The 19,250-nt window shown below is 38.6% G+C and overlaps 3 protein-coding genes across 37 annotated transcripts in view; 2 read left to right on the forward strand and 1 right to left on the reverse strand.

The window, feature by feature from the left end:
- The first annotated feature begins 178 nt into the window (after positions 1-178).
- Positions 179-1,820, forward strand: LOC141779226 (allograft inflammatory factor 1-like). Its single transcript, XM_074653969.1, has 6 exons — positions 179-473; positions 552-613; positions 741-807; positions 896-937; positions 1,060-1,225; positions 1,592-1,820. The coding sequence occupies exons 1-6, from the start codon at positions 455-457 to the stop codon at positions 1,677-1,679; spliced, it is 444 nt and encodes a 147-aa protein (XP_074510070.1). The 5' UTR covers positions 179-454; the 3' UTR covers positions 1,680-1,820.
- A 977-nt stretch (positions 1,821-2,797) lies between these two features.
- On the forward strand, positions 2,798-7,909 carry LOC141779225 (casein kinase II subunit beta). Its single transcript, XM_074653968.1, has 7 exons — positions 2,798-2,936; positions 3,240-3,320; positions 5,212-5,314; positions 5,401-5,516; positions 5,607-5,682; positions 5,811-6,000; positions 6,923-7,909. The coding sequence occupies exons 2-7, from the start codon at positions 3,249-3,251 to the stop codon at positions 7,011-7,013; spliced, it is 648 nt and encodes a 215-aa protein (XP_074510069.1). The 5' UTR covers positions 2,798-2,936; positions 3,240-3,248; the 3' UTR covers positions 7,014-7,909.
- The window catches only part of LOC141779214 (uncharacterized), a 42,906-nt gene continuing 31,546 nt past the window's right edge, over positions 7,891-19,250 (reverse strand). For 10 of the 35 annotated variants that reach the window (XM_074653930.1, XM_074653927.1, XM_074653931.1 and 7 more), the window contains 7 exons: positions 18,746-18,808; positions 17,176-17,355; positions 12,445-12,837; positions 11,772-11,894; positions 11,438-11,557; positions 10,536-10,616; positions 10,199-10,265 (listed from right to left, as the gene is read on the reverse strand). In XM_074653930.1, the coding sequence (XP_074510031.1) occupies positions 10,224-10,265; positions 10,536-10,616; positions 11,438-11,557; positions 11,772-11,894; positions 12,445-12,837; positions 17,176-17,355; positions 18,746-18,808 (1,002 nt within the window). In that variant the 3' untranslated portion in view covers positions 10,199-10,223. The other 25 variants (XM_074653929.1, XM_074653946.1, XM_074653941.1 and 22 more) reach the window with 13 other exon arrangements.

Raw genomic sequence — 19,250 nt, forward strand, 5'->3', positions numbered from 1 at the left:
AATAAATGTGTACAAAATATATGTTTTCTTATTCAAACATCGCTCAGAAGAAGATTATCTCTGCAAAGTTATGTGCATTGCTGTCTCATTCAAACCTCAGTTCTCCTAGCTGCTGCATCATTCTTCCTTTCCTAAGTACAATGTCAACTTATTTCTAAACTGGTGGAGATGCATCTCTTTTACACATACACTGTATCAGAGCTTATATCCTTACATCCTGGCCTGTATATAGCAGGTGTCCTGCAAACGTCTCTGTTATTAAGCAATATAACTTTTTCCAATATGTACAAAGTAAGACTGTGTGTGTTTTGCTGCAACCTTTAATAGCACAGAGGAACCTCACTAATGCTAACTGCAACTTTGTAACTCCACTTCCTCTTGTGGCTCTATTTAGAGAAACGGCATCATTGCTTTTCACACTTTCAGTATTCGCAGGCTCTCACTGTGCACAGAAATGGACAACGCTGCTCAAGGTTAGTTTGCCTTTTTTTCTGCTAAGTTGTTGTTTGTCATTTGACAATCTTTATATTATCTTGTATTTCATTTCACAGGTGGTAAAGCATACGGTCTTCTCAAGTCTCAACAGGAGGAAAAACTGAACTCTATCAATGAGGTGAGTTGATATCTTTAGACATAGTCAACAAATTAGAATAGAGATAACTGGCTTTTGGAGTCATTTTTAGGGGCTGAGCACAAAAACATGTGTATTTATTGGTATTATTTTATTATCACCCCCCTAGGCTTTTCTCTCAGATCCCCAGTATGCAGAAGAGGAAGACCTAAGCTCAAAGCTTGAAATGTTTAAAAGTGAGTTTACCAATCACTCTTCAATGGCTTTATTATTTAGTGCACAGTCATAAATATTGGATTGAGATTACATCTGCTTGTATTACAGAGCAATACATGGAGTTTGATCTTAACGACAAAGGAGACATAGGTAAAATTACACTGGTCATAAAGCCCTCAAATATTTTTAACTACAGTTTGCCAATTGTTGCTTTTAGTAGTGACTCACGTACTTTTTACTTATTTGCTCTGTTTGAATCGTCAACTTTATAGATTTAATGGGGTTAAAACGAATGCTGGAAAAACTCGGAGTGGCCAAGACTCACTTAGAGCTGAAGAAGATGATGTCAGAGGTCGCCGGAGGAACATCGAAAGACACTATCAGCTACAGTGACTTCCTGAATATGATGCTGGGAAAAAGAAATGCAATTCTGAAACTGTGAGTAAATACATTAGAGAGATTGGGTCACAGGAGGATTAGGGTTAACAGGAGATTAAGTCCCCAAATTGTAATTGAAGCTATACTATTAATGTTGATGGCATTAAGCCTAAAACTGATACAAATTCTAGTTTGGTTAAAAAAAAAAAAAATAATAATAATTTGTATCTCAATCTCAATCCATAAATTAAAATCTGAAAAACTAAAAATGCAAATATTGGCTCAATGTGAAAAGTACTTTAAGCATATGAAAGAAGCTGATGATATTTAATGCAAAAAAAAAAAAATACTCTCCGAGCTGTCTAAAGTTTATAAGTTAACAGTAATGTCTTGTATAGCACCTGACATGTATTTTTCTTCATTAAGGATCTTGATGTTTGAAGGCAAGGGAAAGGAGCAGGAGCCCATAGATGTTGGTCCACCTCGTCGCAAAACCTTTTCAGACCTGCCCTGAAGGAGCTCTCCATCCCAGCAGGGAATGACATTTTGTTTTCCTAAATGCTGTAAAAGTCATGTCAATAGGGGAAAAAAACATATTGTACAATGTATGTAATTTTTGCATGCATTTTTTTTATAAAGTATTGAAATCTACATTCTGTCTTGTATATTATGACCACAATACAAATTTCTGACTCATGCACTACTGTCAGGATATAGTGACCGTTTTATAAAAATAACTTTTTTTTAGTCAAATTTGCTCCAATTCTACCCACAGCAGCTTTAAATACAAAACATGGCCTCATGATGTAAATACCCTAATATTGCAAGAAAAACATAGGAACATCACTGTGAAAAAAATAGAACAGTCACTGTACAGGGAAAGTTAATTTTTGTTTTTCTGAAGAACACTCACCCGTGACACAACACATCAAGCTATCATACCTGACAGCAACATACACACAAACAGCCACAGCTGGCCACAAAAGACCTAACTGATTCTCGATCATGGATACCTAAAATTCAAATTGTAGAGAATACAACAGAGGGAGAGTATCCGCAAATAACTCATGAAATAAGAAGAAGAAGAAGAGAAAAAAATAAAAAATAATAATTTAAAATATATATACACACATATACACACACATATACAGTATATACACAGTATATATATATATGTATATATATATACATATATATATATACACATACATACACACATATATATACATATACATATATATATATATATTTACATACATACATGCATACATACATACATACACATACCTACATACATATATATACATATATATATGTATATATACATACATACACATACATACATATACACATATACATACCTACATACACACACATATACATATACATACACATATATACATACATACATACGAATATATAAATAAATAATAATAATAATAATAATAATAATAATAATAATAATAATAATAATAATAATAATAATAATGATAATAATGGATAAATAAATTTAATTTAATTTTTTTTTTAAAGGAAAAAGAAGATACTACTACTGGCTACTCAGAGATTACTGTAGTGGGTTTCTCAAAAAATTACAAAAACACACACAGCACATTTCCTTTCTTATGGGAACATACGTCATGAGGAACTTTATTTTGGTAACTTCCGGCTGCTGACCGGAAGCCGTGTTAGTCATCCAGGTAGCTCGGAGAGGAGGGATCAGCTAGCTAAAGCTTTACAAGTTGATGTGTTAACTAATAAAGAGCGAAGGGTGAGTAGCAGTGACTCTCTGTAAACAGTTATACACATGCAGGAGACATAACTCTAACGTTTAACACAATAATGGATTTACACACTATATGTATATATGAACTAGACGTGTGAATGCTAACGAGCATAGCTTTCTTGCTAGCATGCATCAAAGTCCCAAAGACACAGGGATCCAATTTGTTGCAACAATAGTGGCATTAAAAATGTTAAATGTTGTGTCTTTAAAGTTTCCATGTGAAGAATATGAAGTGTGTTTTTAGCTGTTCCTTCAGGATGAATCATTAACTGTGTGGTTTGGTTTCAGGTCAGGAGGATGAGCAGCTCAGAGGAGGTGTCCTGGATCTCCTGGTTCTGTGGACTCAGAGGGAATGAGTTCTTCTGTGAGGTGAGTCTCTTGTCTAGTCTCTAGAGGATTATTCTTTAAATGGGATTTTTAGATTGGAGCCTCTACTTGAATCCACCACTAATTTGCATCTGACAAAATGAAAAGTCATGAATTCACCACTTATTTGCATCTGACAAAATAAAAAGTCATGAATTCACCACTCATTTGCATCTGACAAAATAAAAAGTCATGAATTCACCACTCATTTGCATCTGACAAAATAAAAAAGTAATCTAAAAAATCACAGGTACACAGAGGAAAAACATTTAGATGGGCACACCTTGCATGAAGTTGTAATGGAGGCCTTTTCACAAACTTTATTTTTAAACCACATACTGGAGCATAAAGTCTTTACATCATCAGAAGGAACAGCAGCTCCAGCCTATACAGACCACCCCAGTCAACCCAAACATGTTTATACATTTAAAGCTTTAATAATTGTATTGTATATGGTTGTGTATTGTACATATGTTTAGATAGATAGATAGATAGATAGTAACTTTATTGATCCTGAGGGAAATTCAAGTTTCCAGCATCACAGTTCCATAGTGCAAAACATGTTAGTAAAAAGGCAGTAAAAAAGTTAGTAGTGCAAAGTACAAAGTACAAACAAATATACCAGATATGAAGAAAACTGTTCAAACTGAATATAGTGCAGGGTAACAGCTGTGATACACGACTATTAAAAAAGTGAATATAGTGCAGAAGAGACTGTTAAAAATGAGTATAGTGCAGGGTAACTCCAGTAGCTTAGTCTATGAAAGTGCACTGTGTGCATTATTATCTGTCCTGCAGACCGTCCTCTGCATCTAAAATATTATATTTTATTGCAGTCAGGTTTTTTGACGCATCCATGGACTTTAAATGTTTTTAGCTTGATGTTTTTGTGGTGGCAATTTGTCAGAAAATTTGAACTTGAATCAAATGGCCACTGACGCACCATGTGTATGTGGGATACGCAAGCAAAAGAGTCCATTGTCCCTGCAAAGTTTCTGTGTAAACTAAACAAATAAATAGCAAAAGAACCTAAATAAAGTAAACATCTAGAATAATCAAACAGTACTACTTATTATTAGTAAAACAACAACTAAATACTTACAACAAATAAATAGCTCCTACAGTTTTTTTAATTTTTTTCTCTGGTCCAGAAGAATTTTTTTTTTTTTATCTCAGCTGTAATTTAACGGTTGAAAAGACAAATAAATATACAGTATTTGAAGTTGGTCTTGCACTGTCTGTGTAATAGTACATTTCACATTTTTATAGCCCTGAACACCTGCAGATGGCAACTACGTTTCACACAAGTAATCTTTTTTTTTGTAGTTAATAGTAATGTGAGGCTTGTTTTGAAGTGGAGCATGAAACAGCTGTGTGATATGAGTTTTCATACCTGGCTGGAAGTTACACAAAACACTTTGACTAAAAAACATACATGTATTTTTATTTCTCATGTTGTTGTCTTCACTTTATGATGAGGGATGTAATTTAAATTTGTCAAATGCTGCAGTGAGGTCAAAGCTAAACAATGTTCGGTCACTTCCCTCTGCTGTTTATTACTAAACTGTTCCACTGAAGCACATGGGACCTTCTCACTCAAAAAGCACCTTAGCGAGACATGTGAAAGGAAAAACACTTCAAAATAAAAACACTAGGAATTATTTGTTAAATGTAGGCATCAATGTGTGACACACTGGTTTGTCTGATTGGGTTAGCACTCACACAATCCAGTTCTAATTTTAACTCCTTGCTTTCTTCATTGGCAGCATCTAAATAATCCCGTTAAGCTCTTGCATAATGCTTCCTTATCAGAGTGCTGTAGCAATGTGCTGCTGCTTGCAACAGTAATTGATACCATTAATAGCCATTCATTGTCTCCAATTGTGTGTTACAGGTTGATGAAGACTACATACAGGACAAGTTTAACCTGACGGGTTTGAATGAGCAGGTGCCTCACTATCGCCAGGCTTTGGACATGATTCTTGACCTGGAGCCAGGTGAGACTATGAAGGAAGGAGTGGTTCTCATGTGAAATGAGAAAAAAGCAACTCATTAATCTGCCTACGTCGCTTTAATTTGACAGATGAGGAACTTGAAGACAACCCCAATCAGAGTGACTTGATAGAGCAGGCAGCAGAGATGCTCTACGGTCTCATACATGCACGTTACATCCTCACAAACAGAGGCATTGCACAGATGGTAGGCTATTACTTAATGATTTCTAATTCTTACATGCTGCTCCATGACACAAATCAGCTCTTTGATTTCTAAATGTGTTGTTCTCCATAGTTGGAAAAGTATCAGCAAGGGGATTTTGGCTATTGCCCAAGAGTCTATTGTGAGAATCAGCCAATGCTTCCTATCGGTGAGTCTGACTTTTTTTTTTTTTACCTTCACATTAAACAAATTTTCCTTTACACAAAACCCACGCTGCACATTTGACCTTTATCAGTGGCTATGAAGACACACTCAACTATCTCTCGTCTGATGTAGGTTTGTCGGACATCCCCGGAGAAGCAATGGTGAAGCTTTATTGCCCAAAGTGCATGGATGTTTACACCCCCAAATCCTCCAGACACCACCACACAGATGGAGCCTATTTTGGGACGGGGTTCCCCCACATGCTGTTCATGGTGCACCCAGAGTATCGTCCAAAGCGACCAGCCAACCAGTTTGTGCCAAGGTGTGTTTGCTCTGACACTGTTATTTATTCTTAACATGGACTTTAACTGTCTATGTCCACTTGCTGCTTAGCACGTGCTTATATTGGCATTGTTTTAAGTGATTGGCAACCAAACAACAAATTTCCCTTAGTCCTCAGTAGTGCTGAATATTGAACCTAGCTAATATTTTTTTGATACCAACCAAAATGTGTCCGGTTCGTTTGGGCAGTTATGAACACAGTAATCCTACTCTGTACTACTATTACTACTACTACTACTACTCAACCGGTCCGAGACCGCTTGCGAGATGTTGTCTCGGACCGTTTCCAAGCAAACTAAAACAAAGGCTGCCTGTGCAGACATTTGTTGAGATGGACACAGGTAAACGACAGGTTAACACGAGTGGGAGAAGACTGACTGAAGAGAACATACAGAATATGTTAAATAACGTCCACAAAAATAGTGACGTTAATAAAGTCATTCGAGATAAAACTGGAGGAGAAGGGATTTGTGTGCACAGTAGATCAGTGCCGAGTCAAAGTAAACAACACTTCGACAGCAATATATCAAAGTCTGCGATTCCCTGCATAGAAGTGGCAGTGCCAGATGGACTATGGTTTGTGAAAGCGCTCTCAAAATGAGTTTTAAAACCCATCAAGTACTAAAAGCTGATATTGATAAACTGGTCAGATTTGTCCCGTTAATGTCATTTAAATTTAAATCATAGATCATTTTAGACTGTTTTATTTATTAACTTTATTTCAGACCAATAGGTCCATATCAGTATAAATAAATGATCTGTACTGAAATACAGGTTATCATATCGGCACTGGTATCAAGAGATTTCATACAATACTCAGCCCTTGACCTCAGAGTAGTAAAAAGAAATGTCCTTCTGTCCAGAAAGCAATTGTGTTTCATGTTTTTATTAATCTTTTTCAGGCTATATGGTTTCAAAATTCACCCAATGGCTTATCAACTCCAACTTCAGGCTGCATCAACTTTCAAGAGCCCAGTCAAGACAATTCGCTAGAACGCCGCTTCGACGAACACCGTGGACTTTAAGACTTTGTTGTTTACTTGTTTGAAGGAATGGATTATATATATATTCCCAATGAATGCCTGTACAGTTTCCCAAACTCACCTAGACACTTTAAGATTTTCCTCTCATTTAGTGAAACACTGTTACAGTTGAGCAGGTTAGTTTTTCTGTATTAAACATGTAATCTCAATCTCCTGATACAGTGTTTAACTTTAATTGATGTCAATCAATCTTTGCTAATTTTAGGGTTGTTTTCTCCGAAACTAAAAAAGTGGCTTTATCTCTGTGATAATGAAGGCTACGGTGTGGCTTTGTGGCGTAATAGCAGATGAGTGAATGTAACAGAAATCGTTGCCACTAGCCCGACAGGTTTGCCTTTTCAGTGATACAGTCAGTCCATACTTTTGAAAGTTAACATTAAATCGCATTCAATCATATTAACTTGTGCTGCAGAACAGATTTTGAATGTGTTTTAAGATTTTATTCTGTTAAGATGTAGGATTTTATTTGAAAACTGCAATATGTGTAAATGTAATCAGGTGCTATTTCTAAGAAACAATGAAAACCAAATTAAGAGGTAGAAAGCAAGAACTCATCTTAAAAATGGACCTATGCTTCATTTAAATTTTATTATTACGGTTTTCATAGGCTGTGTATGTACTTGACTGTTTAGGCAACTGTAACAACATTTTCCTGATAGTCCTGTATTTGTAGTTATTATGTTTCCATTATTATTATGGCATCTCGACAGATGTGACATTATTTGGTGTTGATTGAACATCTACTAGCAAGTGAATGGCATTAAATATTGATTTCTTACTAAGATCTTTCATACTGAAGTTGTACGCTTCACAAATAGACAGCCCAATAAAATGCAAAATAATGCAGATTTTATTTTTTTCATAAAAAGACAGGGAGAAGTCACAAAGCAACAATATGTTCCATTGTCTAAAAACTATTTTCTTCATGTGAAATTCTACATTTTCTTCCAGGAGAGGTTTCTGTTGTCCATGTAGCTACAATACCAATGGCTTCTTTTTGGGTTTTAAAAAAAAAAAAAATGCTAACAAACATGCTATCTAAAAAGGGATTCTTATATTTTAAGCATCTTCTCTTCTATGGAAAAGCACAGGAAACAGCAAGTGAGAAAGCAATCTACGTAGACTATGTGGTAAAAAGGCTTTACAAACTTGGTTGATAATTAATGCAATATTTAACATTGTGACATCTCTAGTGGAAGCCTGGAAACCAGCTTGTGTTGAAACATCACAGTACATCGAATCACACGAGACAGTTCCTACTTTACAAATAAATTACTGTATAGTAGAACATGTAAAAAAGACAACTTGTGCTCCTATGAGAAAAGCCACGTACACTGGGACAGCTGCCTTCACCTCTTACACGTGTGGTTTACTGTGACAGACAAGCTTTGCATTTATTGACCTCACTTGGCTGAACATAAATGTACATTTAAAGTAGGGATGGATATACATATATGGACATTCCTCGTACAATCATATGGAAGTCTGTAGTCTTAAAGAATATCAAAACCTGAGATAAACAGACCGAAGCTTGTAAAACTTTTCTTATCAACCAAATATATTCAAAGCAATTATGACTTCTATGCTACTCAGAACAAAACATAGGGCCGAGGGAAGCACTCCGTTGACATGTGTGGAAATTGTGAAAGGTTTGATAAACTTGGTGGACTACAAGAGGAAACGAATAAGAATGATTCAGAGTGTCAGGCAAGACAGGTAAACTGGTCTTAAGTAGAGACCTCAAAATTCAGTAAACAGCACAATGGTAACCTACAATTTAATGAGCAGATGGATGAATAACTTAAAAACCTCAAATTTGTACAAATACTATAAAAGCATCAAGTCTATAAAATAGAGAAATATTTCAAAATAGATCCATTTTTTAAAATTCAAACTTTACAATAATGTGTAGGCTGCTGGTTCTTGGCTGGTTAGGGAAGAAAAGATGTTTTAAGTTTTTTGTTTTTGTACCTGAGCAGTGACCTAAGCCAAACGACTGTCCGAATTTGAGCACAGAATATCTTTGTTCACATATTGATGCGAGGTATGTCATTTTCCTTTTTTTAAAAATGTCTCTCCTGAATTAAATAAACAAGTAAACAACAACAACAAAAACGGTTCCCTTGAATGTAGTCTTAACGTTCCCCTAGCCGCACCAAGGGAATAAATGCTGATAATGGTGTCTAAACTAGAATGGAAACAGTGCATTTGTATAAAATCAACAATGTAAAAACCACTAGGGAAATAAAAGCATTTAAAAGCAAAACATAACTGAGATCACTCAACTGAAAAATGCTGTTTTTTTTTAACCAATAAAAGCACTGTGCAGCCCTCCTCTACCTACAACTGAAAAAAACAGAGGATCTACTAAGATGATTCTACTCAGTTATCCATAAAATTAGGTGCAGATTTATGAGATATTTCATTTTGGATACATGTGTGCGTAGATAGAGCTGGCCAGTGTGTGTCGGAAGGTGGAGAGTCAAAGGAATAAATGCAGGTGGTGATTCAGTTACAATGCTGATGCTCCGCGGTCTTTCTCCTGCAAGACAGACATTAAGTGCACTTGTATTAGTCTTAATGTGAGTTAGTAAATTCAAAACTGTCCTTCATTAGATGATACTTAAAGGAAACTTCGGACACAACCAGGCAAAGCTGTTTCTCCCAGCTTCAAGTCCACAGACAGACAGGCAGAGCGGCACATTTTACGGAGGAAGAGCAAACTATATTAGACAAATACGAAGAAATTAAACACTTAATCCAGGCTAAAAGTAACACAGTTGAAGCTGCCAAATGCAGGAAGGACTCAAGAGGAAGTTCAAAAATAAGTATGAAAATATAATTCAAAGCGGTAAACACCCACAGCATACAGTCAGCTGTCTTTCCTGCATCTGTCAGTTTAAACTGTGTTGTTTTTAGCCTGGATTATGACTTAAACTTCTTCACACGTGTGTAATATTACCATACGATCTGCGCGCTGAGCTCTGATTGGCCAGCAGGCGGTGCTTTCATACGAGTTGATCTCTTATCTGGAACATAAACTGCTCCCGAGCAGGTTAGCTGTTCAGCATAAGTTACCATGGCGATCTACCCCGAAAACCCAGGGTTAAACCTGAAGTTACCTCGCTATAACGCCAAATCCTGTTTTGTAGTACAGGCCTCAGATGTCTCTGGGAGCTGCGTCTATTCTCTTCCCGGCGAGCTGCAACCACACACTTACCGGTCAAACTGACGTGTGTTCTGTTGTCACCATAACAACTATCAACAATCGTCATTTTCTTTTGTACTAGTTAAATTACCACAGCAAACAGCTCAATGACCCTTCTACTCCTATTTTATTTCTATGGTGGTATCGATCTTCTCCTCAAAGTCTCAGCAAGAAAGCAAATAAGAGTATTTCCTAAAATATCAAACTAGTCCTTTAATATTGCGTCCATTACTGTTTTTGTGTCATGGGCAGAGGTTTCTGTACCTTATCTTGGTCGATGTCAGAGTCTGCAGTTATGACAATTCTTTTCTCCACACGAGTCTCCGAAGATCCGCCTTTCACTACCTGGTAGAGGGAAGAGAAAATGTAGTTGAGGGTCAAATAAAATCTAACTATAAAGGAGTCTCTGTCTGTCCTTCTGTGTGTTATTCACATATTTCGAGAACCGCTTATCCGATCTACTTCGCACTTGGCGAATGTGATGCAATTTGGCCAGATGGTGGTGCTGTAATAATGAACTTTATGTTTTGGCTTTTGAATTTTGTTGGTTCAGATGAATCTATCCATATAAGCCACACCCATTTGAATCTAGACTGATTTTCCACCATTCTGAATTTTGTCCAAATCTAATTTTTTTGCTAATCCTCCTACAAATTTTGAGCAATCGGCATCAAATTTGGTACAGAACATCTCTGGACCAAGCCGGAAAAAGCTTACTTTTTGGGATTTTTGCAGTTTTGCTAAAGCTGGCGTTAAAATTTTGCCCAAATGCTGTGGACAGGGCTTACATTACAAAAAAATGTCATATCTCCTGAACGCTTTGTGCTCTTGCGACCACATTTGGCGGACGTGTGTATATATGATGTGTCTGAGTGACCATGTCAAATTAGGTGGCGCTGTAGCAGCATCATCTAACTAGAAAGAAAGAAATCTCTGTCTGTGTATGTATGTAGGACTGCCCTTCGTATATCATTTATCTCCACAACCGTTCATCCAATCAATTTCACACTTGGCGGGTACAAGCAGCCATACCGCGGTTCCCGACAGCGCTGCAAGCAGAACTTCTGTGGGCCAAAGCAATTGGCCCGTTCCAGAGGGGCACGTGCTCTGAACGGGCACTGCACTAGTAAAATAAAATCAACAATGAGCAAGACTGTACTGCTGACCTTTGAGATGTGAGTGGTAGTGGTGGTGACTGTGGTGCCACTGGTGGTCTCTGAGGTAACGCTCTTGGAGCTGGCCGAAGTTGTGTTATCTTTGTCTTCATCTGTCCCATCAACTGCCACCTGAGAAAAAAAAAAAAAGACCAAAACAGGTAGACTGAGTAATAATGTTTTGATAATGTGACCCTGAGCTTCACCCAGGGAAGGTGCAGTGCTGCCTCATGCTCATTGTGGAGGCCCTGGCCTGGTCCTCCCAGGCCTGCTGATATCTCCTCCGTGCCAACAGATCGCCTATAGCTGAGACAGATCTGGGCTGAGCAGGTGCTGGAGCCCCTACCTTTGAAGGCTCATAGATGACGGTCTTGGTCTGGACGATAGGGACTTCTGTGGTGGAGATGCCACTGGGTAAGGAGGTGGAGACAGCTGTGATGGTGACTGTCTGGGTCTGCACCAGAGGGGGCTGTGGATGGGAGCATAGCCCCATGAGTGGCTGTTTAACCAGACACTTCGCAGCTCACAGCAACCAATTTGTTTCACATCATGCATTACCCCCTTTTAAGCCATTGTCTGTGTGGAGTGATTTTCACCGCAACAGCCTTTTTACTCTCACCAAATTTGTTTATGATTTTTTTGGAAACAACAGAATCACCGTGCTACTTCCCCTTCCCACCACCGACTAAAGAAACAGGGAGACGGAAAGCCATAAGTGGGCTGGAAAGATGATGAAAGTAAAGTCATTCAACATTTTGTGCCAGAGAAGAATGTGCTAGTGTTACAGTAACCCATCACCATAGCTGGGGGAAAAACACCACCATGCAACACCTCTGCAGCAACCGGAGTTACATTTGAATGATGAGCATAATTCACATGGCACTTAACCGTTACAGATTCACAAGTTTGGATTTATAATGGTGCTGCAAAGGAGTGAGCGAGTGTGGCAGCCTTGAAATCATACGGAGGCCGAGCAGAGACGGAATCAGCGTCACCCTGTGAGGGGGTCAGGAGGCTACCTGGAAGCAGCGTACGACCTGTGGAACGTCGCTCCTGAAATAAGCAGCTGGAGAAGATCCAACTATCTCTCCAGGGCGCTCCGACAGTTCAGGACACGATTCTTCTTCTTCCTCCTGGATCCCATCTAAAGCTTTAAAGCAGGGGTCGAAGGAGGGAGGCAGCTGTGCCATCTCCACCTCTACAACGGGCACCAAGGAGGTATCCAAAACTACAACCTCTTCCCGATCACATGACTGCTCCTCAACTGGAGCACCGTGGGCTTCGACACCATCAGGCTCACTCCTGTGGCTCACAGTGGGACTTGGTACGCCTGAAAAGCCCCAACTGCTGCTGGTTTCCTCGTGTGCAGTCTTTGTCTCTGAACCATTGCAAAGGAGACTAATGCACACCCTCTAAAAAAAAGACAACACAGCCACTATGTGATCATGGGCAGGTGAAGTATTTCCTACTGACATGGTATGTACAGTAAGTCATATTTACATAGATTATAATGCATGCATGTTACAAATATGCAACTATGTATATAGTATGTACAGTATCCATTGTATGAGGTGCTACAGCTCTGAAGGACATTTTTGGGCTTATATTAGAATTTATGGGACAAAATCAACACTGTTTCGACTAAACATGATTGCAGAACATGTATATGCCTTCGTGGTCACAATGTACCGTTTTCATAACTGGTTTCCACACAACACATGCTATAGTAGGTCACCAAATAAGATGGATACTGAACACAAGTATTGCTCCATATTGTTAATCAATGAATAGAATTCAGTATGCATCAGAATGAAATGGAGTTTTTGAATTGAATATTCTTTCAATAGCGAGGGACCATAGACTGTACATACTGTATAGATGGACGACGCATCGCCACTTCCTCCCATTGTACAAAAGTGAAACCAAAATATCCTGGTTGTGGGAGCTGCCGTCTTGATATTTTTTTACATTGTTTGAAGCCAGAGTGTGCGCAGTAGTGATCGGGGGTGGGGGATGGGGAGGGGCTGAACCCGCGGTATCGAGGTCTCGCCCACGCACTCGCTTGAGCCAAGCATGAGCCATGCATAGCTGCAGCTTGTTAGCGTGAGCCACCGAGCTGCTACATTACCACCACGGTAGCGGTTCGACTAGAAAGACGCAACAACTAACCATAATATCTCTATAACTACATTTATGATCGAATTGACACATGTTCTATTACACAGACTCATGACGGTTATAGAAAGTTAAAGCTCTCATACAATTCCCACGCCTCCGGTTATGCGACTACTTCGCTTAGAGCAGCTGTCAATCACAGCTGTCAGTCATGACTTCTCATTAAAACCAAACTAATCAGAAAAATAAAGACTTGAACATATATCAGCGTGATAAGAACTACCTAAGATGACAGAAACCATCTTTGTAAAAAAATTATTTGAGGTGTACTTTGACTTTTTAGTTTGGCCCATGTCCCATCTGCTAACATGGAGAGGGCTGTATTTATGACCTTTACTGCAGCCAGCCACCAGGGGGCGATCGAGATGTTTTGGCTTCACTTTTGGGGAGCTGTCATGTTGTAGGGACTGCAAAAATGACATGCCTCTAACACTACTTTTGATAAACAGTAAAAATAAAAAATAATACTGTTTCATTTAAAGAAAATTGTAAACTTGTGTAACAAATACAAGGAACAAACAATAATATGAACTGTATATGGAATGCCTTTTATTCTTTGGTCAAAGTTGATTGTCAAAAGGTCATGCAATGAGGAATCTCTCTTGCAGTTGCTACATACTGCCTCGCCAAATACTGGTGAAGGACAAAGAGGTTAATAAGTATTACAATTAAGCTGCCTCGAGGTCTCCCATCACAGGAAGTACTATACTGTGACAAAGAATATTGATAAGACTGGCGTTTTCTAGTGCTTACTTTTGTGGGTTCAGGAAAAAAAGTATATCCAAAAATCACATCACAGTGATTCGGCTTAGAGAATATCCTTAAGACAACTGACAATATAAATGTACCTCAAAACGTGTATAAAAGCAGGCTCAGAGTGATACGGTCAGACATTGCAAGAGACCAGATGAAAGTCAGTTGTTAGGTAATATTGGTTGATTTAAAGTTCAAAAGACAACACAGAAAATGCAAAAGGAGTAGTGGCTTGATTGTCATTTCCAGTCCTAATCAACCAGTCTTTGGAGAGCAGGTCTGTTTCTGGCTGGAGAAACCAGGTCAATTGTGCTGCAGTGGGAAACAGAAGGAATGAAAGTCTCCTCCCACAGAGGCCAGAAAAAAAAGGGCAGCTTCTCAAGTGGAGCAGAGGATGAGAGATGAAGAATGCTACGGTGATGTCGAAGAGGAGGCGAAGGAAGGAGGAAGAGAAGAAGAGAAAGCTAGAGGTTGATGGGTGGATGGACTAGGTGCGGTCTCCGCGGGTCACACCCGCACCTGTGTGGGATTTCCGCAGAGTCGAGACGGCCCCTCAGCTGCGCTTGGAGTAGAAGTCTAGCAGGGGGCCGCGTGGGAGGCGGATGACAAACTGAGGGGGAGGAGGAGGGAAGAGAGACGAGAGGAAGGAACTTTGAAATGGCCAAAAATTAACTGTAACTTGTAAAAGCCAGAGTTGCGCAATAACTAATTATTGAAAATATAAAATGTGATTTTTTTTTTATTTTTTATGCAGTAGTAATTTTTGTAGTCCAGAGCATGGAAATGTTACCGGCACATTTTAACATGCATTTTCTTTATATCTTTCCATGTCCAACAATTTTTCTTTTTTGAAAAGAAAAAAAATCATCCACACTTGTAGTATTTAATTTTAAAAAGGGATGCATTTTTATAAATTTCAGAGCTGGAACTATCTCAGTAAGCTGAGGTCAATTTAGTCAGTACAGCCAGAATGATCTTGGGCCTCAAGCTTGAGGATGTTAAATTGGCGCAGATACCCCGTTAACTAGCCAGTGCAGTGTCGTGAGTGGTAAATGGATTTGATCTGTCTAGGCTGCTGCATAGCAACAAAGCTATGAGCTGAAAACTTCACTAACAGGTCAGGAAGTAGCAGGAACAATTCTGCTGCTGCGTGGCAAATCAACATTAATATCAATGTTTACTTTTGTCACAGTAGGGGCCTTACCATAGTCTTTTGGCAATACATAACTAAAGGTTAAGTAGAACGACAAATTGGCTGCTAAAATTGAGCTTAAGCGGTGTGTGTTCACTCCACTAGGCAGACAACATTTGACCCGTGTCATTGTTGATCTGATTCATCTCTTTACTACAGACACTATAAGCTGTCAGTTTTGCTTTGCTTTGACCCCAGTGAAACTCTAATGCATCCTGACAGCATGGTGCACTTGGAGGCATTTATCTCCAAGTGTAAAAATGCTTTGTGTCCAAACAGTTATGCTGCAGTTGTGTTAATGTCGCCTAAAGGCATCAGTAGATTACACTTGTTTATTCATGACAGCAGCTCAACTAGATTGGGGTTGTGTTTCTAGTTCGCTCAATAGCTGTCATGTAATTGTTTTAACAGCAACATAACTAATAATACCAGTAATGACACAATTATATTAAATGGAATCCTGTGATACATTATGATTAACCGCAGGGAGAATTGGGCAAAAACTGCTGATACAACTGTGAATGAGGCCTTTTCTCTTCATGGAAAAACAACTACAGTTTGGAGAAAACAGCAGCCAAAAAAAAAGATGAATGCAGTGTGAAAAGAAAGTGTGCAAGGGAAAAGCAGAAAGAAAGCTTATCAATGAAGGACAGAAGAAAGGGGGGAAATTCTGCTCAGTGTCAGAACGTGCAAAAATTCATCTCCGAGTCATGCGGTAGGCTAAATTTTCAATGTCAGGTCCGTCAGTCATGCAATACAAACACGTCAGCGTTCAGAGGCATCCAATGCAGATTAGGAAGAACCAGAGTGAGTTCTCAGAGTGGACAACCAGTCCCAAAGATGCCTCCCCCACATCAGTCTTTAAGGTGAAAGAACAAAAGTACAGACCCTATTCAGCAAGTCCAACTGCATTCTTCATACACATGCATGTGTTGCATACCACATGCTATCATCCTTGAATTGGTCTGTACATGCACACACACAAGAGAACCAGGAATGACAACCGGAAGAGCCTGATCCCTTCTTCTACCAATTTTCTTTTGTTTGATTATATTCATCATGTAAGAAAAGAATCCAAATCGTATCCAGCGATTGGATGTTACTCAGACACAAGACGTTAGCAAGAATTTCAGGTTCTTCTGTTCCATTACAAATCCATGCACACTGCTCACACAAGTGCAGTGATGTTTTCCAATCGAGTGCAATTATCTCGGAAAATGCAGAGCCATGGAAAACAAATGTGCATGTATAAATACAGCTTTAACCAAGTCAATTCAGGAATTGTCAGTCTTCACGAGGATTTTCTAATTCATTTTAAATGAAAGTTTTTGCTTTGTTTTGCTCAAATTCCTGTTTTTGTGATCAAATTTATCATTATTAAGATATGCATTGGAAATGATTACCAACAGCAAAAATGACAGTTCAAAACATGAATTGGAAAATAAATAAATAAATAAATAAATAAATAAATAAATAAAAAATAAAAAATAAAAAATAAAAAATAAAAAATAAAAAATAAAAAATAAAAAATAAAAAATAAAAATAAAATAAAATAAAATAACTTGCTCCAATTCCTGAACTGGCAGACTTAGGTTAAATCAACTAAAAAGGATTTGGTGGCGAGGCTTACCCCATCTGCACTGGGCAGAGGCTGACCATTGATGCCCAGGGTGCGGAACGGAGAGTGCGTGGACAGGCGCTTGTCCCACTCGCTGGGTCTGGTCTCCGGGGCGGTTTCCATGAAGTTCCTCTTCAGCTCACTGATGTTGGCATGGTGCCTGAGCAGGTCCTCCTGAGGCTTATCGAACTCCTATAGGGAGGACAGTCGAGAGGGGAAAGATGGCGTGGAGAAGGGGAGGGTGCGGGCAAGAGGGCGCCGGGAAATTGGAGCACAAAAACAATAAAAGGGAGAAGAAGTGAAGATAGAATGGATGGATGGATGGGGAGGGAAAGGGAAGATGAAGGATATGTTCGTAGTTGGGAGAGATTAACAAACAAGAGAGAATAAAGAAAAGTGAAAAAAAAGTCAGATGTTTTCTGTAAAATTTGTGTTGATTTATTGCTGATTAAATGAACAAGCAGAAGCGTTAATTGGTGATTCTAAAGGAACATAAATTAGAAGGGGCCATTAATCTAGATGATCACACTTTGTGGATTCTTGATAGATTATCAGCGACTCCTTTTCAAAATGAAAATCAAGTCTGGCAGCTGACTCATGAAACCAGACTGGTTTATAAAGGGAAGATTCAGAGGAGTCAGTGCTGTGATGTATCAAAGTTGATTATTATTTGGAGTTTGGATGGGTACAGTAGTAGCTATAAGCTGCACAGCTCAGCATTAAGGGTCTGTTTCATAGCATTAGGCTTGCAGTGAAATGCGTTGTGAAAGCAGGCTGCAAATCAAAGAGCAGGAGAGGTGATGATGGCAGACATGGAACAAATTATCAAAGATGAAGCCTCAGTATTTAAATGGATACCTGTTCATTTAACACAAATGAACAAAAGCAGCAGTAGCAGCACTATTTGGCAACATTTAGCACCAAGTTGATCTTTATTGAGATCTGTTAGATATTGACTCTGGTTTTACCAAACAGAGAAAGATCTCGTCAATGAACAGAAGTGTTAACTGTTAATCATGACTTATTGTGGTGCTAAAGAGCAACTTAATGATAAGTGTTTCTCCAAACGTCATTCCTTTCACATACGACAGCTCTGTATAATTATTTTAGATTTGAATTCCTGTGGTCAAAAAGGTTTAATTTGCAGAACTGCTGAGAAGGTGCAATGCATTTCTGGCAAGTTAGAAAATGAGACAAAGGTAAAAGAGCAAAAGCAGGAACAGGAGAATACTGATGATCTGGAAAAAAATATATATCATATAAAAATGGAGCTGCTCGTGAACAGTGACAGTTTAAGGATGCTATGGAGCGCAGCATCCGTAACGAGTTTGTGTACCAATGCGAGTGTAACCATAACCAAATACTTATTTGTTGTAAATTCAACAGCACTCTCCTGAAACAACTGGATTAGAGTTACGCTGCAACACACACACAAACACACAAAAACAATTATCATGTAGTCTACATTGATGCAAAACACTGTGAATCATGCCACATGCAAGCGTGATATTAAACAGCAGCCGTTGCGCCAAAGAGCGAGAAAATAAAGACGGAGACCGACATCTCCAGAAGGGATACAAACCTCCAACATTAAAAGGCTATGTCTCATATAAATTGAGTCACCCTCAATTTTCTTAGCTCTTTTCTGTGAAAAATGAAAAGAAAAAGTGTGGGTTTGTTTCAGTTTCCCCCCGTGTGCTGGCATTACACTGCCAGGCGTTGGACATCATGCATACTATGAAATTCACTACAGTGTTAATACAACAAACAAACAGAGCTGTGAGGAGTCTGCATGCAAAATAGTTTGGGGCTAAGTGACCATAAGAGCCAGACTGCAATATACTAACAAAATAAAGAACCTAAGGCTACAGAGGACTGACTTAAGATTTCTATTTTCAAAACGAGAAAGAAAATAAAGAACGACAGAAATGTGATAGAACACCAGTTATCATGCCACTTTTTAGTGAAGTGCACAACTCTATAATCATGCATGTGTGTATTCCAGGGTTTACAACAGCAGCAAGCAATGAGAGGAAATGAATGCCTTGTAAACTTTCCAACAGATAATATGTGTAAAAACATATATT

The sequence above is a fragment of the Sebastes fasciatus genome, chromosome 12, assembly GCF_043250625.1.
Source record: "Sebastes fasciatus isolate fSebFas1 chromosome 12, fSebFas1.pri, whole genome shotgun sequence".
Lineage (NCBI taxonomy): Eukaryota > Metazoa > Chordata > Actinopteri > Perciformes > Sebastidae > Sebastes > Sebastes fasciatus.